The following is a 23,185-nucleotide window of genomic DNA, read 5'->3' as shown; positions in this document are numbered from 1 at the left end:
TCCCTGGTCACTGGGAGCAGGGCTGTCCCCGGACACTGGGAGCAGGGATGTCCCTGGTGTCTGGGAGCAGGGCTGTCCTCGGACACTGGGAGCAGGGCTGTCCCCGGTCACTGGGAGAAGGGCTGTCCCCGGACACTGGGAGCAGGGCTGTCCCCACGTCCCCCGCGCTCCCTTCCCGCGGTCCCTCACGGCCGCCACGCGCGGGGCGGCGGCGCCACCTGGCGGCCAGCGGCGGGAGCGGCGGCTCTTCCCCGGTGGGCGGCGGCCGCGGGCTGGGGATGAACCGGGGGCGCTGTGGCGGCGGGGCCGGGCTCTCAGGCGGCCGGAAAGGAGCGGGGGGAAAACCCGGCACTGGTTAGACAAGTATCTAAAGCTGAGGAAAAGCTGAGAATCTCAAAAACACGACACTGGAACACGTCGCCCAGAGAAGCTGTGGATCCCCCATCCCTCCAGGTGTGCAACCCGGTCAAGTGGAAGGTTTTCCCTGCGATGCTGGGAACTAGGTGATCTTTAAAGTCGTTTGCAACCCAAACTATGACTCTGCGGTACCATGACACACTTCTTCCCACCATCAGCTTCAACCACACTTTTCAGCCATCCCTAAGGAGCAAGGCGAGGTCTTCACCTTTTTTGCAAACTTCCACCGTATCACTACATAGTCTGTGATTATTACCTAAACATTTCAATTTCCATCTTCAAACAGAGATGCTTTTAGTAGAGAAGCTTTTCTCCCTCTTGTGACTGAAGATAAAAGCTTAAGCACAGGCACCCTGAAGCTGCCATGCCAGAGAAAGGTACCCCAAGTACGACAGTTCTCAGAACTCTAGAACTAAAAGATATTTAAAGTCCCTTCCAAGCCAAAACATTCTGTGATTCTATGATACTAAGTCATGGTTAGCTCCTTTGCCTGTGTGAGAGGGTTAGAGAGATCCATCCCTGTTTCCTGCCATGATGGGCACACCACCATGTGACAGAGGGGACTATATTCCACCACCAAGGAGACTCAAGAGCCACCAGCTCAGTCTGATGACCTGGTCATCCTGCAACAGCTGTTCTCAGTCTTCTGACAACTCCCAGCTAAAGCAAAGTCATTTTTGGGCTTCGGAGTTTGGACCCTAATTTAGACCTCTACATGAGGGTACTGGATCTGCAAGGAGGGACAGTCTTGATCAGCTACAAAAAAGCACCCCAGAAAAGACTTTGTTAGTAATTTAGAAATTACTAACATGTTTATAGTTGATAGTTTGTGAGAAACTGTTGATGGCTGGATGCATACTTCTGAACAGCCCAGCCTCCTCATCACAAATCAGACACTAACAGAAAAGAGAGCAGAATCCCAACATATTAATTGCATAATTTTAGTTTAAGAAGCTCTATCTAGCTAAATCTTCACGGACCTTCAGGAGTTAGGCTCTGATCCAGGAAAACAGTGACCCACATACTTAACTTCTAGCACAAGGGCAGACCTATGGGGATGCAAAATTCAGCACAGACCTAAGTGCTTTTCCTAGGTTCAGGTCTATCCAGACTAACACTTTAGAGAAGGTCAACATCTCACAGACTGTCAGTGTCAGTGGGGAGATGGATGGAGTGCTGCTTCCTGATTTTACTTATGCTAATAAATTCCCCACCTGTGTCCAGTAATTTATGGGCAAAAAAAGCCAAGCTACTGTCACTGGATAGCTTAAGACAGCAGCTGGTCGTAGTGTTTGGTTCACTCAAGTTTAATAAGTGAAGTCTCTCAGGACTGGACAACTCTGGACAAGTTTGGCTGCTCCTGCACCCTCTCCCCGAGTACCAAGCTCCCCAGGTTTCCTTCACAATGCTTCCAGTAAATATGTGTGTGTCTGTGCATGTTAGGGTCTGATACTCAAGCAGTGGTCTCCAAGCTGTCATCTGAGAAACAGGTTAGGTGCAGGAAGGGAATTTTGGATAAAAATAAAAATATCACAATTAAAAAAGTCAAAAGAAATGTTTCACTTTTTTATCAAACCAGTTCTGTCAAATTAAAACACACTTTTAAAGTCCTTTATGTTGCAGGATCTGTGCTTTCTGCCACTGGAGAATTTTAGCTGGATATTTTTCAATTAGCACTTCAATTAATGTAGTTGAAAGTCTGCCTGAGATGATTGTTGGGTAGTCCTCCCCTTTTTGGCAGGTGCTGTTATTTGCGTTTATACTGTCAGGATAAATGGTGCTGTTCAGCCACATAGTTCTGTGTATGATCACAACACATGGAAGTCAAAAGGACTTAATAAATATTAAGGTCTTCTTTGGGGTCTTCATCAGATTTGAAGAATATTGAATGCATCACTGAATCAGACCCTGTCTTGATTCATTTAGCTGCCTAAATATCTGCTCTATGGATCTAATCTGGACAAACAGTAATCAGAACAAACTCTAAGAGCAGCAAAAAATATAAGTTTCACATCTTCACAAGACTAGCCTTAAATATCTAATTGCCTGTTTAAACCCTGAAAATCTGCTACTTGCAAATGAAGTAATGATCCTGAAATGACTGTAGCCTAAAATTAGTCTTTAAAAGGGGCATTGTGTTCATAAAACTGCAGGCTTTAACCCAGACAAAACAGTAATATAAGTAGTGCAGAAAACACCACTTTATGGTAAGGCAGGCATTTGTGTCTTTGTCAAAGCATCCCAGATAGCATAATGAAAGCTCTGTAATCCTCCTGGGAATCTTTCCCTCTGTACAAGATTGAAATGGAAAGAAAGGAAAAAAAACCTACATAGAAGCACAGGAAGGAAAAAAAAAAAGACAAGAAAAATATATTGACCAAGGAAGAACAGGGATCAGTTATATTTACTAAAATAAAGCTACCTTAGTTTCCTGCTGCTAGCCAGTAAGAACTGTGCACAAACTGCTGTGCTAGATCGTTTTAGATCCTCTTTTTACATATGACATTTGCCTGACTGCACTAACTACTCCAGGTCAAATTACTCCATCCCTGCCCTGTATATCCACACCTGCTAATCCAGGGAGCTTTGTAGGAGCTTAGTTGCAGCCGTCAGCATGAGGGTGCTGCACACAGCTGTGACGTGCAGCTCCCAAGGCAGAAGAGCCGAGTTGGCAGCACTGGTTCCTGACACCACGCACGTGCTCTGAGACAGATGAGAATGAAGAACACCATCAACGTACAGCCTGACTTCTTACCTAAAACCTGTCACATCCTCCAAGGTGGCTTCTGTCTCCTACCCACCAAAATACCCCCATTTGGGGATCTTCAGCCTTCACTAGGGCCACGGAACTCAGTAAGGGACCTATTGAGAGCAATGCCATAATATGCTCTCATTGCCAAGCCATGAGGAATATCTGAATGTTGGCCACAGGTTGGTATCTGGTGGTCTAATCTTCTCTCTTCTACAACTCCATTTGGAGTGTACCATGTTGTACAGCTGGCAGCTGTACAAGTCAGTCGAAAGTCATCTTTGATGAACTCAGAGGAGAAGGGTCCAAGCTGGATTCAGGCCCTAGATTTTGAAGTCCTCCTTACCCACAATGCCAACTGAAATGCACCTGAAGAAGAAAACTCCTCACCTGCCTGCAGACAGCCGGTCTCCCAGAGGGATGTAGTGGTTCCCACTTTCCCTGCAGCACTAGATAAAGCCACACACCTACTTTGTACAGTTTACACTAGAAACCACTTATTGTATCTCCTGTGCACCCTATTTCCCTGTGCCCTTTACCCCTTGGACTGTTCTGCCATACCCCTTACTCAGCCACCCCCAGGTCCCATCTGCCAGGGGGTGAGAAGCCCATTGGCAGGTGGGGATGGAAACAGGAGCAAACCCTGTTGAATGACTCCCTGCTCCCAGGGGAGAGCTGATCTCTGTAAACTGGCACACCACAGCAGGGGCAAGTGTTATAAATATGAGTGAGTCCAGCAGCCCTTTATGGAAGCCATGATCCAGGCTGCAGCTCAGGGGTGCTGCCAGGTGGTGCTTAGCTAGAAACCTCAAGTTAGAAAGAAAAGCTGAGCCGTGCTCTGGCACAACATGTTGCTGGTCCCAGGCTTGAAGAGACACACCTACTGCTTTTTCCTTCGTGAAAGTATTGGCTGCACATTTTTGGGTGTGTCGGGCTTTTTTTTTTCTATCCCAGGACAGAGCTGGTGCAGGAGGCTGCTGCTGAGGTATCTTCCTTCTAACAGGGCTCCTCTGAGCATTCAGCCTATCCAGGTGCAGCCTCAGTCTCTGTTTTCCAGCCTCCCACAGCAAAGATGGCCAATGGGCCAGTGCTCTGTCCCAGGATGAGGAGACTCTTCATCAACACAAGCCAATGTTTCTTCAAGCATAGGTGGCCATTTCTGAGGAGAGGGGCAAAAAGACTCAAAAGGAGCTGCAAGATGTTTCCTCCACCCAAAATCTACTAGTTGCATGAACTGTGGGTAGTGGCTTATTTTCAGTAAAAGCAGAGACAATTTTTCAGTAAGTCAGAGAATTTTTACAAGGACATGTAGTGATAGGACAAGGGATAATGGCTTTAAACTGAAAGAGAGTAAGTTTAGATTAGATATTAGAAAGAAATTATTTACTATGAGGGTGTTGAGGCACAGGCACAGGTTGCCCAGAGAAGTTGTGGATGCCTCATCCCTGGAAGTGTTCAAGGCCAGCTTGGATGGAGCTCTGAGCAACATGGTCTAGTGGAAGGTGTCCCTGCCCATGCTAGGAGGCTTGGAACTAGGTGATCTTTAAAGTCTCTTGCAACCCAAGCTGTTCTATGACTCTGTGATTCCATGACATGCTTCTTCCCATCATCAGCTTCAACAGCACTTTTTGGCCACCCCTAAGGAGTGAGGTGAGGTGAAGTCTCCACATTTTTGCTAACTTCCACAGTATCATCACATAGTTTGTGATTTTCAGATCCTTCTATGGCTCTTCATGGCAGGTTTCACACTATTACTCAAACATTTCAGCTTCCATTTGCAAACAGAGGCATTTTAATAGAGGTGCTTTTTTTCAATTTTGAAATAGAGGTGCGTTTCTGTCTTTTGTGATTGAAGGTGAAAGCTTGAACACAGGCACCCTCAAGCTGCCATGCCAGAGAAAGATATCACAAGCAAGACACTTCTCAGGTCTTCAAGTTTCTAGGCTGACTTTCTAGGCTGATCCCCTTCCCAAGGGAAGGGGATACCTGAGTCATTACTTCTGAATTCTTGGGAACACTGTGTAACTGTACCTCAGATACATACCAATATCCACAGTGGGTTTGCTGCCAGTAGGGCTTATTCACATAGAAGAATTTGAATTAAAAATTTACCTGGCATTAAAAATAAAAATAATAATTAAAAAAAATAATAAAAAGAAGCATGCCCAGGGCATGCATAAAGGATTGCCTGTAAGACATCAGTACTGCTTGGAAAGCCATTCGCCCCAGGTACCAATGAACTTTTTAGGGAGACTTCAGGATATGCCAGACTGTACAAAGCCCAGTTAGAGAAGAAGGAGGTAAAAATGGAGCAGAAATTCAAGAGCAGCAAATCCTCTCTGCCTCCTTTAATTAAGGAGCACACTAAGCTTGTCTGGCTCATCATCCAAAAGGAATGAGGTTCCTGGTGAGCTTACCCCAGTGGTTCCCAGCCTGCCGGCTGTTCCCCAACTGGCATCATGATCCAGGCAAGGGAGGGGGAAGGTTTTAAGGGGCCACACAGGATACCAGGAGCAAAGGAGAGCTGAGCTGCCACTCCACTGCAACAGGTGTAAATCTGCTGGGAACAGCTCCATCAGCAGCAGCAGACGCCACACCACTAAATTAAACACCCCTCCAATCATCAAGATGTCATTAAATACGCTGATGCTCTCATGGCTTGGAGAAACCCGAGGCGCAAGTGTCACCCCAGACCTGTCCACCACCCTGCCTGGTGCAGGATCCTTTTAGACCCTGTCCCCGGAGGGGTGGGTGGAAGCAGCGCTGGTGGTTAGTGTGTGCAAGGGTGCGTGCAGGCAGAGACACAGACATGTGCTAGGACATACCAATCATGGCCAAAGCTAGGCAGGAGTCCAACGACCCCATCTCCTCCAAGAAAAATGGCAGGGGACTGATGGAAATGGCCAGACTGTATGTGCCCTAAGGTTTTCCAAAAGGCAACATACCGTATGTATTTTATTTCTTTTACCTTATTAGTAATAATTATATTATCATGATATTATTAGTAATTCCTGAAGTACCTGGGCCAGAGCTCATTCTCACCAATCACACCCCAGATCTTGGGGGACTATCTTTAGGCCACACTTTTGCACCAGCTTAGGGCTTGGCTGTGGATCACTGGGCTTTCACAGAGATCTCAGCATCTCTCACAGGAACATACCCAGCCTAGAATCATAGAATCATAGAATAGGTAGGGTTGGAAGAGACCTCCAAGATCATCAAGTCCAACCCCTGATCCAACTCCAATTACTATATCATGGCACTAAGGGCCACGTCCAATCTCTTTTTAAAAACCTCCAGGGATGGTGAATCCACCACCTCTCTGGGTAGGCCGTTCCAATGCCTGATAACCCTCTCTGTAAAGAATTTTTTCCTAACATCTAACCTAAACCTCCCCTGGCAGAGCTTGAGCCCATGTCCCCTTGTCCTATTGTTGGTTGCCCGGGAGAAGAGATCAACCCCCGCCTGGCTATAACCTCCCTTCAGGTAGTTGAAGAGAGTGATGAGGTCGCCTCTAAGCCTTCTCTTCTCCAGACTAAACAACCCCAGCTCCCTCAGCCTCTCCTCATAGGACTTGTGCTCAAGTCCCTTCACCAGCCTCGTTGCTCTTTTCTGGGCCCGCTCCAGCACCTCAATGTCCTTCCTGAACTGAGGGGCCCAGAGCTGAACACAATACTCAAGGTGTGGCCTCACCAATGCAGAGTACAGGGGAAGGATCACTTCCCTGCTCCTGCTGGCCACACTGTTCCTGATGCAGGCCAGGATGCCATTGGCCTTCTTGGCCACCTGAGCACACTGCTGGCTCATGTTCAGCCTCCTGTCGATCAGCACCCCCAAGTCCCTTTCTGCCTGGCTGCTCTCCAGCCACTGTCCCCAGCCTGTAGCGCTGCAGGGGGTTGTTGTGGCCAAAGTGCAGGACCCGGCACTTGGCCTTGTTGAACTTCATTCCATTGGAGTTTGCCCATCTCTCCAGTCTATCCAGATCCCTCTGCAGAGCCCTCCTGCCTTCCGGCAGGTCGACACTCCCTCCCAACTTGGTGTCATCTGCAAATTTGCCGATGATGGACTCAATCCCCTCATCTAAATCATCGATAAAGATGTTAAAAAGGACTGGGCCCAGCACTGACCCCTGGGGAACACCACTGGTGACCGGCTGCCAACTGGATGCAGCTCCGTTCACCAGCACTCTCTGGGCCCGGCCCTCGAGCCGGTTCCTGACCCAGCAGAGAGTGCCCCTGTCTAAGCCGTGGGCTGCCAGCTTTTCCAGGAGTATGCTATGGGAGACAGTGTCAAAGGCTTTGCTGAAGTCCAGATAGACCACATCCACAGCCTTTCCCTCGTCCACCAGGTGGGTCACCTGATCGTAAAAGGAGATCAGGTTGGTCAAACAAGATCTGCCCCTCCTAAACCCATGTTGGCTGGGTCTGATCCCTTGTCCATCCTGTAGCTGCTGTGTGATTTCACACAGGATAATCTGCTCCATAACTCTGCCAGGCACCAAGGTCAGGCTGACAGGCCTGTAGTTACCCGGGTCAGCCTTGCAGCCTTTTTTATGGATTGGGGTGATATTTGCCAACTTCCAGTCATATGGGACCTCCCCAGTGAGCCAGGATTGTTGGAAGATGATGGAGAGCGGCTTGGCAAGCTCTTCTGCCAGCTCCCTCATTACCCTAGGATGGATCCCGTCTGGTCCCATAGTCTCTGAACAAGCTCTCCTGAAAACATGGTCAGCCACAGTTGCATCCCCTTCTCCAGCTCTCCAGCATGCCAAGAGCCCAGAGCTGGTCCAGGCTCCCTGCCTGCCTAAAGCATTAATCTCTATCAGTCTGGTGTCTAAGCACCTTGCAGCATCATGTCATCCTGGACCACACTGGCACAGTTCAGACAGAGTACTGAGACATGGAAAGATTTTTCCAAAATGCTTTCAGAAGCCTGTGACTGTGGAAAACCTGAACATCCATCTCCTACCCGCAGACACTTCCTTTTCCTCCTGAGGCACCTGTCCATACCTTTCCACCAGGCAAGAGATTATGCTCTTGCCTCAGGGGCAACTGATTTAACTCATTAGTTGTGACATCTCAGCAGAGGAAGGTGACATAAAATAGGGTAGGGTGGCAATGACATTGAGGGTTTTTTTTCTGGAGTTTTTCTAAAGTAGGGTACATTAGAGTTATTGGAGGGGGGTGGGGAACAAAAAAAAACCCCAAACCTCTCATCAGTCAGCTTTAAATTGCTGTGCAGGGATCTGCACTGACACCAGCATGATTTTAGGAGCTCATACATCAAAAAAAAAGTTGAAGACCCCAGTACCAGATGCATGTTAGACCCCTTCTTGCTCCCAGGTCTGCAGAAGAAGTGAGCAGGAGCTCACTGCAGGCAGCGGTATGGCTGGGTCTCTGTGCGGGCTGCATGATTGGAATAGTTCTGGATCACAGCTGGAGTACCCCAACTCATTGTTATTACCAGCAAAGCAAAGATGGCTGCCACATGCAGAAAATTCTCCTATCCCACTGCTACCTGCAGGAAGCCCCCCAGGGAGTGCCTCCACCCTTTCCTGACTGGGTTGCCTGTGGATAAATAGTACCCTGCTCCCACAGGCTGGGAGAGGTAGGCAGGTTGCTACCTCTGTGTCCTGCTGCAAACTACCTGCCACCTTTTCCAGTCTACCTGATGGGTCCCCCAACCACCACAACAGGTTGTCCTCAGATGTCCCTTGTCAGAACTCTGCATGAAGCAGCAGCCTTGTCTCCTTCCAGAATTTCTCCTAATGCTTTTCATTTTCAATTTATTTCTTTCTTTCCCACTCATTTCCTTACATGGGGGTGCGCCCATTTCCATTTGGACACAGTGATATCTTAGTTAAATCCTTTCTTGCTGTATAGAGATTATTAGCTCATTAGGAGGTAACTATCCAAATCCTTCTTGGACAGTCCTGGTTTTGACCTTCTAAAGTACTTTTTGACCTGTATAAGTCACAGGTGCCAAACCAGCTCCCAAAGACAGAGGTGCAATGATGCCCATGAGGTGGCAAAGAGCAACTTTGCTCTGGGGGACATGATGTCTAAAAAAGACAATATTTTTTTGAAATGTCTATGTGGCTGCGAGTGAGTCAGGACTCCTGAGTCATCTTGTTGGCCTTCCCTTTACAACTTTTATATAATTTCATATAAGTGCATTTGTCTGTGCTATGTTTGATTTTCCTCATCAAAATCGGTGTCTGTGCATTGTAAAATAGAAAGGTTTATAGCGTCCTCTTATCACACAGCAGGTCTCAGGACACCTCAGTCAAAATATACGAAGTGTTTTCAGGTGCTGAAAAGGTCTCTGGCAGTTTGTAACAGGAAAAAAGGACAGGAATGCCAATGATACAGTTTCTCTGCCTTGTACTTGGCATCACTGGCATGTCTGCGTTAGAGTACAGGCAATGTAAAGCACCATGAAGGACTTGTCACCTTTCAGGGCTTAAGGGAAGGGAAAAAGAACTGGGTTTTCTCGACTGCAGAGCTTTTCTCAGGATGATGGTGATCCCCCGGTCTCTTTAGAGGGGTTCAGTGTGTCTCTGAGGCTCCCACCCCCATGACAGCAGTACACTGCAAGTTACTACTAGCTGTGACCTTGCTTGGCTAGCTGGTGGAAAAAGGCATATTTTCTGAAAACTCCTATCTTGCAAAACATACAAGGTCTTAGAAGCTTGAAAAGAGATTAGCTGAAGCAGAACCTTAAATCCTGAAGCCCTGGAAAAAAGGCTCACCGAAGCATTTGGATCAGTGGTGGCTGGGGACCTCTTTTACTGTTTGAGATAGAAAGGACAGTGAAGGTGAGAGTGCAACTGCAGCAGCCAGGAGGGAGAAGCAGAAAGTGTATATCCTTAATTTATAATACAAGTCAGAAAAAGAAAATCAACAAGAAGAAAATTTTTATTTATCCTACATCCCCACTCAGCATTTTTGGAAGCCCAATTTGAAGGGCTGAGATTGTACTGTTTTGAGCACTGTTTCTGGCTACCTATCCTCACAAAATTTGAAGAAACAAAGTAAAATCCTACTTCAATGACTGTCAGGAGTGGTTTTGTGACCTAAATCCCCAGAGCTGGGATTTTGCTCAATGAATGAGCCCAAAGAGCCTAGAATAGTGGATAAACCAACAGCAAGCTTTTCCTCTTAATTATCTCTTTCTTTGCCTGAAGTTTCGGGGCCAATTCTGAAGGTTGTTTGAACAACATGGGCACCACCTCAGGTGAACAGACACTTAGTTCTACCAGTTCATTTCTCAGAAAGCTTTCAGGGATGGTTAGATGGGGAAAAGTATTATACTGGTTTCTTGAGGCAAGACTAAGTGATGTGGTAACAGAATGAATGAAGGAGTCAGTGGTTAAGTAGTCAGAGTTAGGAGGTTGAGCCTTGCAATTAACTTATATCAAAGATTAACAGATGCCAGTTTTGCCAGGAAATGAGCTATCTGAGCTGAAAGGCAAGTGTCCCAGGATACAGTGAGGACCTTATCATTCCTTGGATGACATTGCCCACAGAAACAGGTGTGTTGCAATCACAGGCAGCTAAATTGGGATCAGAAAGACACTGGAGTATGCAGAAAGATAGCACAATATTTGTAGTGAACTGGTGAGTGCAAAATCCAAGATTTCACAGAGAAATCGGTGAAATTTCTTTGTTCCCCTCATCCTTCCCTCCCATGGGGAACTGCTGTTGCTCCTACCCCATGGGAGAAGTTCTCACGCAAAGAGAAACCTATGTCAGTGTCCTATAGAAATGGGCCTTCAATAAAACTCAGGTTCCCCAAATGCATGAGGTCTGCACACTGAACTTTTCTTGACTGTGAGCCTGCCCAAAAATTCCAAATTTAAAACATTGTCTGAGAGTGGATGGACAAGCTTTGAACTTCCAAGGAGATTTACTTCTGGCACTAAGATGGGCACAATTCAGTGTGCTGCTATTGGCACCCAGAGAGATGATGAAGAGAAAGACACAATACTTATGACCTTTGTCAGGCTGGGGGAGCATCTGCTTCAGTCCCAGCTCTACTATTCCCCAGGGAATAAAACAAAGTAGTGTTCTTCAGATTCAAGTATTTAACTGCTGTTCCAAACATTCCAAAACACATGAATCCAAGATTTCAGATCTGTATCGGCAGGGCTGCAAGGAGAACATCTACTTTGGCTAAAGTTTATTGGAGTTAAGAATTTCAGGTGATTGAGGCAGTTGTTCAGATTTTGAGGAATTCATCCTTTCTTCTGACTTGGTAAACTAGATGTCTTGAATTTCATATTAAATGCATCTAGAGCTAGAAGACCTCAGAAAATGTGCACTAGATTTAGCCCTAGCAGTACCACCAAGGTCCTGAGTGGAGACACAAAGAGATGGTGGCCATGACACCCAGTGTCAGTCTGCTGGAGGAATTCCCTTTGACACAGAGATGAAGCCTAACAATCACAGATTTTGCTAGTAATGCCACAAGCAGATAAACTAGATGTATGTGGGGCTAATGAGGCAACAACTTTTGTGAATAGAAAGCATTTTTCTTCTCTAGAAAAAAGAGAAAATGAAAATTCGATTGTATCTATTTTTAGGCAAATTAAAAGGTGCCTCAAAAATAGCTTGAGCAATATGAAAGTGGAGCAATTCTTCAAGTTCTCCAAGAATAAAGGAGGTCAGCAGCCTCATAAGCCAATTTTTGAAGTAGCTGTGAATGTTTCATTTTTACAGCCCTATCTGATGTGTGTCTGCTTTAATACATATTGTGATGCCAGCAGAAGCCTGCTCCTGCACCCTGAATCCATGGGGTCCTTCAAAGGCAACCAACCAGCCTAATGTAAGCCTAGTCATCCCGCAAATTCAGTTCCGTGTTTTACATCCTAAACATTCACCATAAGCCTAGCCAGCCGTTGCCACCCACTGTGACACAAGTCTTGTGTCTCCCACTAAAAGCAATCAGATTTATCAAGATTTGTCACAACTCCCTCTGAAAATGACTGTCCTGAAGGGTGCCTCTGTAGGAAGTGTATTTTGGAGGTTGTCTGCCTTTGGCTTTTACCCTGATTCCTCGGGTTTCATCATTAGTAGTTTAAGTTGCCAGCAAACATTGAACTTCTGAAAAAGCATGAGCAGAAGTAAGAGGAGGCTTTGGAAACAAGACAGATTTGAAAACTGTTGCCAACAGAGTTTCAGTTAGCATGTTGTGGGCTGTTCAGGTTGGAAGTGAAAGCTGAGGGGGATGTGTGCTCCTAAATCACCCAGGAGATAAGTATAGTCTGCTCAGGGAAATGTTTTAGTCACCATCCCTGGAGGTATTTAAAAGATGTGTAGATGTGATGCTTAGGGACATGAGTTAGTGGTGGACTTGGCAGTGTTAGGTTAATGGCTGGACTTATTGGTCTTTTACAGCCTAAATGATTCTTTGATTCTGTAATAGCTAAGTAATGCTCACCTTTTGCCCCAAATATTGAAATAATCCCAGACATACATTAAATGGGAACAGCTGCACCAAGAAGAGATGTCATCCCTTTCCCGGTGTGGATAGAGCAAGGCTGTGATGGAGCAGCATGCAAGGAGGAGGCCTGATAAGGCCACTTGTCTGCACATCACTTTGGCAGGGGGAGGGAGCCGTGCGCCCTGTCAAGCTCTTCTCTGCCAGCCCCTCAGCATGCCTTCTCCAGCGGATCCACGCCAGCCCTGGTGCTGGCCTGTGGCCAGCTGGCCTGCCTCCACCTGCCTGTCGCTGCCAGTCATGGGGCAGAGGTGACACTCTGGTCAGAGGAGGGGAAGAGCTGAGACACTGTGCCACAGAACCGCTCTCCCCTGGCAGCGTTGTGCAGGTGATACAGCAAAGCGGCAACTGGTGCCAAGCTCCTAGGGAAGGGGGAACTGATCGTCGTTCCTGGGATATGAAGAGGAAGGAATATGCAGAACAGCTTGCAACAGAAATGCAACAGATTTACGTGAAAAACCTGCTCCGGTCCAACAGAAAGGAAGGCTGGTGGTGATGGTGGCATCCGACTATCCTCTTGAGGAGAGCCCTGTCTCCTGCCCTGGATGCTGGCCTAGGCACACGCTTCCCACCCTTCATCCCCCTTAGTACGATTAAGTTTTAACCACTCTCCAGCAATGTATGGGACTTGGTGAGTGCTGTGGGCATGGGAGGTTGCAACACGAGCTTCCCTGTGCTTTGAGATTACAGATCCAAGGGCGAGCAATTCTCCTGCTGCCCCACAAGCAGAGAATGTGCTTCAGAAAACAGCTTGAATGTCAGCCAGCATCTACGGACAGACGGTGCCCCAGGCAGGAGGAGGAGGGAGTCCCAGGAGTGCTCACCTCCTTTGCTGCTGAGGAAACAGGACTTTTCCTTTAGTGGTGCAGATGAGGCTCTTCATGAAACTGTTTAACCTGAGATCTGTTATCAAAAGCCTAATCACTGTGATGCCCAAAGGGATGCAAAGAGAGATACCCTTATTACACATTGCAGTAAATACCTTCTATTTTTGTCAAGCCCTAGTAGGACAAGTGTGCCTTGGTTCCCTGTATAAGTGAGGTCTGTCCCTTCACAAACCCTCCCTGCATATTCCCAGGACTGACATCTTCCACTCCCTCTCTCTTGCTCATTCCCTCTCTCTCAGATGATGCAGAGTGCCAGCAAGTCCCTCAATGGTGTCATATCTGTCCTTTTTATTCATTGCAGGGTTTATTTTTAGCCTGAAACAACTGCTTCCTAAAAATGGAGTTCCTAATGACACGGGAGCTGGACACAGCTATGTAAGGTATCCAGGGCTTGGCCTCACAGCTTCTCCTGTCTGTCTCTCTCTTTGTTGTGAGTCCAGGACAGCAAAGTTTGCTGCTCCCCACCAGCCTTGCAGTGTTTGGGCTGATCACCAGGAAGGCAGCAGAAAGAGAAACTCAGTTCAAACTTCACCTGAAGCCTTGGTCTCCCCCTCTTCCCAAATCAAGAAAGAGAGGGACATTTACCCACCCTTTGTTGCACTCCCAGGGCACCCCTATGAAGGCAACTTGCTGGATCCTGGCAGGTTTTTACCTGCTTTTCTGCTGCAAGGCAGAAGAGGGACTGAACTTTCCCACTTACGATGGGAAAGACCGAGTGATCGACCTGAATGAGAAGAACTACAAGCAGGCTCTGAAGAAGTATGACATGCTCTGCCTGCTCTTCCATGAGCCTGTGAGTTCTGACAAGGTCTCCCAAAAGCAGTTCCAGATGACAGAGATGGTCCTGGAGGTAAGTGCTGCTGCATGACCCAGTCGGGATCAGTATCACAGCGCTGGGCAGAGCTGTGGAGAGGAGCCACAGGACAGGACAGTCAAATGGTCTCATGCGGGGGAGGCTGAGCACCCAAAAGTTTGTGTTTGTTTACTTGCATTTGAGTTAGCCCCTTCTTGAATTCTGCAAAGCCCAGAAAAAAAGCCTCTTTTGTGCTCTTCTCAGTTGTTTGCTGGGAAATAGTCTTTCTGGATTGTGTATCAGAAACCCAGGCAATAGCGAGTAAACTTGAGAACCTCAGCAACATGAATTCAGCTCAGCTGAGCTTTCTCAAGTCTCAGCACAAACCTGAGTACATAGCTTGAAATTTTTCGATCCTTCCTCATTCTGTGCAAGCCAGTATCCCACTCTTATTCTGGATTCAGTCCCACTTTTTATCCCACTAGGAGAAATCTGCCAAGAAGCCTTATCAAGCTGTGAAGCAAACAGGCATCCTAGCTCCCCATCTCAAAATCTCCCCATTGGTGCAGCATTAAATCCCTTTTTATTTTTCTGACACTTAGTTGCCTGCTTGGAATCGGTCTATAGCTGCTTGTTAATGCAACCATTCACTTCTGTGCTAGAAAAAGAGTGTTGTTAATTCTTTGGTGAATGAATCTTCAGTAAAATAAATCATGGTAAAAATTGCAATGTAGACTAGTAGCATTTTTTCTTGTAGTGTAGCTGTAATCTAGGGAATCATACAGCTGCAAGCCTGGATTGTTAGGTGCCTGTTTCCTGCCATGGGCCTGCAAACAGTCCCTCTTAGCTAAAATACACATTTGGAAAGAAAGTGCGAATTGCAGAAGAAACACTTAAACTTCATCTATCAGATCCAGAGAGAAAATGCATTGCATCCCTAGAAGTATAGCAAATGTGAATTAGAAAATATGCTTGCTGAGGACTCGGACCCAAAAAAGTCCAGTGTCAAGTTCAAGGTCTGCTGACCTCCTCAGCAAGCCTCATGACTGCCTGAAAGAAAGATTCAATAACTAACAAGATTTTAGTCACTTGTCAGGCAACAGTTACTTTCTGCAGGTGAGTGATCAAATAATATTTGGCAAAGAAAAGAAAAAAATGATGCTGGAACTCCAGCTGAAATGAGTATTGTTGGTAGTATAATTGCATTGTTATTTAATAGGATAGCTATTTTGTGCTTGATAGATGGCAAACTGTTACTAGGAACATATTTATAGAAACCTGACAGAAGCATGCCCCATCCCTGGAAGGCCAGGTTGAATAGGGTGCTTGGGAACCTGGTCCAGCGGAAGGTGTTCCTGTCCATGGCAAGGAGGTTGGAAATAGATTATCTTTAAGATACCTTCAAACCCAAACCATTCTATGTTTCTCTGATTCTGTGGTCTGTTGTGTACTATCAGTTTGAGTCCCCATGACACCTAAACCGATGGTAGCAATCAGACTTATCAAGGGTGTGATGGATGCAATACAATCTGGCTTAAAACTTTTGTTTTTCAGGTTTGGATTCAGCAGTTGATAACATGAGCTTAGGACTCTCATGATTTATTTGGTTTCTGACTGCCTCTCTGCCATGGACTTCTTATGTGACCTTGGGCAAGAAACTGAGGTTTAGATCCACAGGAGACTTTACACAATTGTAGTGCTTCAGTCCCCTAGTGCTCATCTACCAGCTAACTGTGCCAGGCATCAGCTGGCACTTGTGGCTTTGACCTCAAAATTTCCCAAGCACTTGCAATGCTGATTCAGTGCATGTCTCACAGTTTCACAGTCCCTCCCCTGGACTGGGAACTGCCACAGCAGCAGTCTGACAGCCCAAGCACAGAGCAATCTGCAGACAACATTTCTTTGCCTTTGTCAGTCAAGGGAATCAGATGGGGAGAGGGTCTCATAAGGCAACAGAGAAGATAGGATATGTCGTATCCTGCACAGGATACAGCCCAGCATGGTGTTAGTGCTCCCAGTTTCTGTACTAATTCAACCATGGAAGCACTCAGGAAAGGAGTAGGCAAGCCAGGTTGTAATCTGCTCTTTCGTGTGATATCATTCACCTCCCTCGCCTCAAACCACAATGTGCCACGGGGGTCATTTTCAACTTTCTCTGCCAGAGCTCATCCAGCTGTCGGACTTCACGTTCACCAGCACAGGGAGAAGGAAAGAAATGGCTGCAGTGGCTCCTTGGCTGAGATATGTTCACCTGTGAGATGAGCTGCCTGGGATCAGTATCCCTGGAAGCAGTCAGCAACTGAACCCAGCTCTCCTGTAATTTGAGCACATACTCAGAGAAGTGAGCTGCTCTGTGGGCACAGGAGCAGTGACAGGGCTCTCGTTCCAGCCAAACCTGGGAAAAGTTCACTCAGGAAGGCTTTACATATCTAATTTCAGTAGGGGGTTCAGGGCTCTGAGTGCTGAAGGTCCTTTACACCTAAAATGAAGTATCTAAGACATAAATACTCCAGTCCTGACTATTCCCTGCCAGCTGGCTTGGAAGGCTCCCAGTGCAGGGTGCTGCCTATGGTAAGATGCTCCTTTCTGGGGCACCTTATGTTTTTCCACCTTATTGTACTGACGATTTTCCTGTTGTTTTACAATGAGACATGCTGCTTCCACAGCTTGGAAAACATCACGTCCTTAGCCCCACTTTCATACCATGGCACTGGTCTCCATCATTAAGAGTAACTGGGAGCTTCCATCTGACACACAGGCAGGTGTGGAGCCAAGCAAAGGTCTGAGCTGGGCGGTTAAGAGTTGTTACATCATGTTGCCTGATGTGCATGTATGTGTGGGCACACAGAAGGAAATGGGCTTAATAAATTTTAAGCCCAGAAAACCCCCAAAGAGTCCACCTTTTCTGTTTCTCCCACCTGCACCTTGTAAGAAATGAGCAATCCCAAAGAACAAAGAACTGAAGAATCATCTGAGACACAAAGAAAAGAGCAGGAGAGATCAAGCATGATTTCCTTGAAATATGTAGCTCATCAGTAACAAGATCTGACTGGGGCCTCTCCCAGGAGTGAGGAGCACGAGGCTCTCTCTTAACTGGGTCCTTTGGTGTTCTATGAGGCTTGAGCTCTCATGGCAATGTTTTCTTCTTTCAGGGCACTTCAGCCTCTTCCCTTCCAAGTCCCTGCTTGTCACAAAACTTTCAATAGCTTTATTATGTGTGACATCACTGACTCTGGAAAATTGGTTCAAAAGGCCCAATAGCCAATAAAGTTATTAGGGGAGGCAGCTGACAGACAGACCTGAGGGGAGAGAGGAAAGAGTCACAAGGCTATCATATACTTAGGAAATAAAACTGAAAACCCAACAGCAAGTAAGTAAAGTTAAGCACTTATTTAAGGACTTCACCAAACTATAACTGTGAACAGCAGATTGAGAAGCGATATGATAGGAAACATTTCCTTCCCAAAACAAAAGACCAGCTTAGAGGGCTGACTGACATTCTCCAAAGCTCAGGGTCCACACCCACTATTGCCAGAAAAGGGATGATGTCATCAGGCTGATATTACAGTTGGCACAGCACATGGGGTTTTTAGTTCCCTGCACCCAGGTGCACTGGGAACCATCACCAGATTCCCACGCAGCCCAGGGTCCCTTTCTAAACTAGAAACCACCATGAAGTAGTCCTGAGAGCTCTTGCCACCTACACTGCTGGGTGCCACCTGGTAAGGACAGGATCCAGGGACAACTGAGCCCTTCTGGGAGCAAAAGGAGCTCCTCTGTCATGCTTTATGCATGACAACAGCTCTAGGGATAGCAGTGACAGCCCCTCAAGTCCCAGTGGAAAAGCTAGGGGCTGTTGGATTAATCTGTCAGGATAATAGCCAAAGCAATGGTTGGAGATGCCTACTGTTTTCTGCCTGGAGTGGAAAAGGGTTGGAGAAGGATTGGTCTAAGACAACCCAGGGCAGAGATATCATGAGCACAGTCTGTTTCATAGCTCAGGTTAAAGGACTCTTCTCCTTTGCTTGCCTTTCTCCTATGACTCCACTCTGCTCCACAGGCTACTGGAAAGCACCTACATCTTGAGTGGGGAAAATCCTCCATACAGGGCAGTGCAGAGGTTGAACCAGGCAGTCCCAGAGTGAACAGTAGCTATTTCTAGTCTGTGGTAATGTTTACAAGAGCTCTGCACACTTCATGAGGTGAGCACAGTGAAGAAGCAGACAAAACAGCCAAGCAATCACAATAATTATTTAACAGGAAAGTAAGAGAAAAGGCTACTTGTCCTGAAGGGTCTCAGTTTTAATGAAGGGTCAAGAGAGGAAAAGATCAAAGCAGTGAAGCTGAGAAATACCAGTTCTGCTTTTCTTCTGCTCTGTATCTCCCCTAACATACTTCACCCTGTCTCATACCACCACTTCTCAGACCTTCTCCCTTCTTCTCATCTCTGAATCTCCTAAATAGGGAGTTTTGCCTTCCAGTGGGCCAGCCCCTCTCTCTAGGGAATCATGTAGCAAGAATAACAAGCAATGGGGTTAGGGGCTTTCCTTTTGCACTTGCGAAGCTCTTTCCTCTGCTGAAACTTGCTCAGTCTTGGCTCCCCTGTTATTCTTCCCTTGCCATCTGTGTGCATGTGTAATATCCTTAAAAAAGAGAGGCTCATCAAGCCCAGATATTTTAGTCTCTTCAGTGCAACAGTGACCCTGAACTGAAAGTTCATGGAAAACTGCCCTAGCAAAAACCAGTCTGATTAGTGGTAAGAGAAGAGGTATGTGGCTACTAAAGGTATGTGGCTTCCACTATAAGTAAGCTAATGCAAAAAATAAGGAAGGAAGGAAAAGGAAAAAATGTGCACCGATTACTTTGCCCTTTGAGGCCATGTAAGTAGGTCTTAACTCATCAACAGACAGCACACCACTGATTTTTAGCAACAGCACCCAGGAGGATTTCACTTACTGATATGCCAGTCACAAAAACAAGTTACAGAGAGCTCCCTGTTTCACAGATGGGCACATTGACATCCAGGGACAACTATGTTACTTGATCTTTCTGTATAGCAGTGATAGAAATAATTTCCAAGGCTGCATTACCTATCATTGCCATGTTTCTTTCTTTGAAGTCCCTCTGTCAGTTCCCAGTAGTGAGTTTGGATTGGCTGCACGAGCAGCATTTAACATAAGAGCCCACTTTCAAAGCCATAACTGTGCTTTGAAAGGCACCTTTCTCATCTGCTAAATTATGATTGGAAAGAGGATTGTACTGACATCAGATCTTAGAGCAGAGACTAGCTGTAATCCCAGGATCTAAAGAATACAAATGCCCCCTGGAGACGTGGCAGACCCCTGCGAGCTTGGGTTAGCTTTGCTCACAGAGTGCAAGACCAAATCTGCTTGGTCTTTGCAGGCTTCCTTGGCCTTGAAGCAATGAGCTCTTACCACTGTCCAGCTGTTGCAGACAACCTCTGTAGGTGCCATAGAGTCATAGAATCATTTAGATTGGAAAAGATCTCTAAGATCATCGAGTCCAACCATTAATCTAGCACTGCCAAGCCCGCCACTAAATCATATCTCTGAGTGCCACAACTACATGTCTTTTAAATACTTCCAGGGATGGTGACTCCACCATTTTCCAGAGCAGCCTGTCCCAGGGCTTGATCACCCTTTCAGTGAAGAAATTTTTCCTAATATTATTGTTTTCCTAATATCCAATCTAAACTTTCCCTGGTGCAATTTGAAACCATTTCCATGCAAGACCTTGAGCTGCATGGAGACTCCTTAGGAGTCACTCCTCACTTCAGAAATGCAATGGAGGAAAATTGTTGAAAAGTCCATCCTCTTTGGTATTGGCCATCCTGACATGCTAGTCAGCTTCCCCAAAAAGTGCCAGTAAGGTTTCCCAGTGCCTTCCTGCTGGGCTGGTTCCTGGGGGGCAGAGTCTCACTTTTGTACAATGAGGTGCCTTTCATAGAAACACAGGATGGTTTGGATTTGAAGGGACCTTAGAGATCATATTGTTCCCTCCTGCCCATGGGCAGGGACACCTTCCACTAGACCAGGTATCACTTCTCGATAAGGGTGGGTCATCGCACCACGTTGCTCAAAGCCCCATCCAGCCTGGCCTTGAACATTTCCAAGGATGGGGCATCCACAGCTTCTCTGGGCAACCTGTTTTTGTGTCTCACCACTCTCACAACGGTGAATTTCTTTCTTTGCCTGTCCTGAGGGCTTGCTTGAGCTCATACTCGCCTACTCAGTGGACATGTGTGGTGTTTGTAGTTATCATTTCATGTTCTCCACCCCGGACCTTGACATTTCTCAGGATCCTGACCGCAGGCTGGGGCAGCTGTTGCTCTGCGGGGCAGACTGGCTATGGTTGGCCATGCCATGCTCGCCCACCCTGACCTTATTCCAGAACTTGGTCTGCCAGTGCTCTTCATCTAAAACTAAACTAATCAAAGCCTGTGACTGCCCTTCCTTCATGCCTGAGTATCATTTGTGGGGAGAATGGAAAGGGGATATGATAATTCTCTTTAAACACCCGAGAGAGAGAAGAGCTATTTAAACTCAAAGCCTAAGGACAAATGGTCTATGAATAAAACAAGTCTGGAACTACAAAGTCCCTAATCACCAGAGAAGGAAGGCTCAAGGGGAGAACAGTCTAACCAGTTTTAAATGGACATTGACCGCTTTGTGACAGAGATTGAATGACATGATTATGGGTCTGATGACCAAAGATATCCTTTTGCAGCCTCTGTCCCTAAATAACAGGCACCCAGGCAAGAAATCCATGGCCTAGGAAAGGCCTAGCAAGGTCCAAGTTATTTTCTTTTTTCTCCTTTGCACATTGGGATTTACCTACATACGTGAGAAAAAAACTTGCCCAAGGAAATAGAGCAAGCAGCAACAATGAAGAACTCAATTCCCAGGCAGTCACTCCTCCCCTTCCCAGTGCCCCGGGAGGGTCAGTGCTCCCTCTTGAGCAGTGCTGATGGTGCTCATTCCTGTGTGCTCTCTGACGCAGCTCCGGTGAAGGCCAGCTGCCGTACATGATACGTCCTTTTTCTGGGAACACTGTCCAGCCCTGGCAGGAGACAGACCGCCGTCAGCTAGCAGACCTCTGACACCTTGAACCCTGTGCAAAAAGGGCTGTGTATATTTAAAGCTTTTCTCAGTTCTTATTTCTCTCTGCTCACTCCTTGGGTAAAAGGTTTTTTGTCTCAAGGACCCCTCTGTTCCCCCAGGGCCCTGCCTCACTAATCCTTCCTGCAGATGCAGGACCAGAGCTCCCAGCTCTCCCCTGCAGCATCCTGGACTCTCTGGGGTATCAGAGGTCCTGGCTTACACCCACTTGGTCAGAAACTGGAGAAATCCGGCTTGTTCCTGGGAGGAGGCGTACAAATGACATGGGCAGTGGTCTGTGTAGGTGAATGGGCTGAATACCAAGCATGCTTCCCTCCTCCAGCATCTAATGAAAGGAACCAGCTTGTGCCCTGCATGGGCTTCACAGCCACATCCAGTCATCAGTTTCAATGCAATCTTTCTGAAGCCAGAAAGACAACAAGGCAGCAACGGCTTCACTTTTGTCAGGAACAGCCCCCAAATTGCACCTTCAGTCTCCCTTTTGCCAAAGGGGAGGTTAGTGGGGTGTGCCCAATCCCAAACCCCACAGCCTGAGGCAGCACATGTGTGCACACACGCACGTCCCTGTCTGTCCTTGGCATATGAGCTGCACAGCTGAGTTGGCAAAACACCTGTGATGTAGTGCCAGTGAGGACTGGCTGGGAGCAGCAGCAGGTGGCCTCTGCACCCATGGGTGCTCGGTGGCACAGGCATCAGCTTCGGTTAGTTCATGGCTGAGGGGGCTGTGCTTTGGCTTACAGGTCGCTAAAATTAGGGATGCCAGGAGCAGATAAAAATACAGCCCTAACTATGTGAAACCTTTAGGGAGGCAGCCAAAGAGCACATCGTATGTCTAACTGTGCTGAGTGGCTGTGCAGCAACTAAAGCTCCAAGGCAGCATTTTTGGAGCATTACCTGTGAAAGCCACCTCTGAGGGAGTGACCTTTGGGTGTCCCATATATGGAGACTTGCCTTTTAGTCCAAGGAGCAGTGAGCCCTAGGAGGGGAGGTTCAACCTCTCCAGGCAGCTCAGGTGGTGGAAATCCGTTGGAAGGTGGGACACACAATTCTCCTTCAGTCCTCATTGCCAGCGGAGTGACTTAGCCAGTGGCAACTGCTCAGCAGGCTTCTGGCCCTGCTCTTTGATCATCATGATGCTTCAGGACTTCTAATTTACCAGCCCAAATTATGGAAGAACCTGAACCATTACTAGTGTGCTATGCAAGGGAATGCTAGAGGAGGCAGCACAGCATTAGGAAGGAGAAATAACCCCCTCTGCTCTCCAAGAAACTGTCCACTGGCTTAAACAACAGAGAAGCCAACTATAGCGTGAAGGCGTGAGCCCTGCGTTAAGATTCAAAACTTCTGGGGAAATACCCTAGACACTTGCCATCTCCTCCTACTGATTCTGAAAATAAAAACCTAACATTTTGGGATATAAAATCATCATCATTTCATCAACCAGTTTCTGACCATCAACATCAACTGCAGCTTTAAAGAGAGTAGCAGAGAAGTGTAGATTGCTTGTGGAACATTTCCTCATCATCCCCTGTTGCTATTCTCCTTGCGTTGCTGGAGTTTTGTTCTTTCTCCAGTGCTAGATAGGGAAACAGAAAGCTCCCCGTATGTAAGAGAATTTTACTTACAATGGCTTTCAGACACCCAAATGCCCCAGACACCTGTCTCCCAGCCTGAGCAGCTAAGAAAGATGAGCCTTACT

The 23,185-nt window shown here is 46.9% G+C and overlaps 1 protein-coding gene across 1 annotated transcript in view; it reads left to right on the top strand.

Moving 5' to 3' along the window:
- Nucleotides 1-13,982: 13,982 nt before the first annotated feature.
- LOC113966462 (calsequestrin-2) overlaps nt 13,983-23,185 on the top strand; it is a 31,877-nt gene continuing 22,674 nt past the window's right edge. The window contains exon 1 of the mRNA XM_027681218.1: nt 13,983-14,404. Within this exon, the coding sequence (XP_027537019.1) occupies nt 14,171-14,404 (234 nt within the window). The 5' untranslated portion in view covers nt 13,983-14,170. The remainder of the gene's footprint in view (nt 14,405-23,185) is intronic.

Source organism: Neopelma chrysocephalum, unplaced genomic scaffold (genome assembly GCF_003984885.1).
Source record: "Neopelma chrysocephalum unplaced genomic scaffold, ASM398488v2 Primary Assembly neopelma1_60, whole genome shotgun sequence".
In the NCBI taxonomy this organism is placed as follows: Eukaryota; Metazoa; Chordata; class Aves; order Passeriformes; family Pipridae; genus Neopelma; species Neopelma chrysocephalum.
The sequence above is the reverse complement of the archived record's forward strand: the minus strand, read 5'-3'. Positions and strand labels throughout refer to the sequence as shown.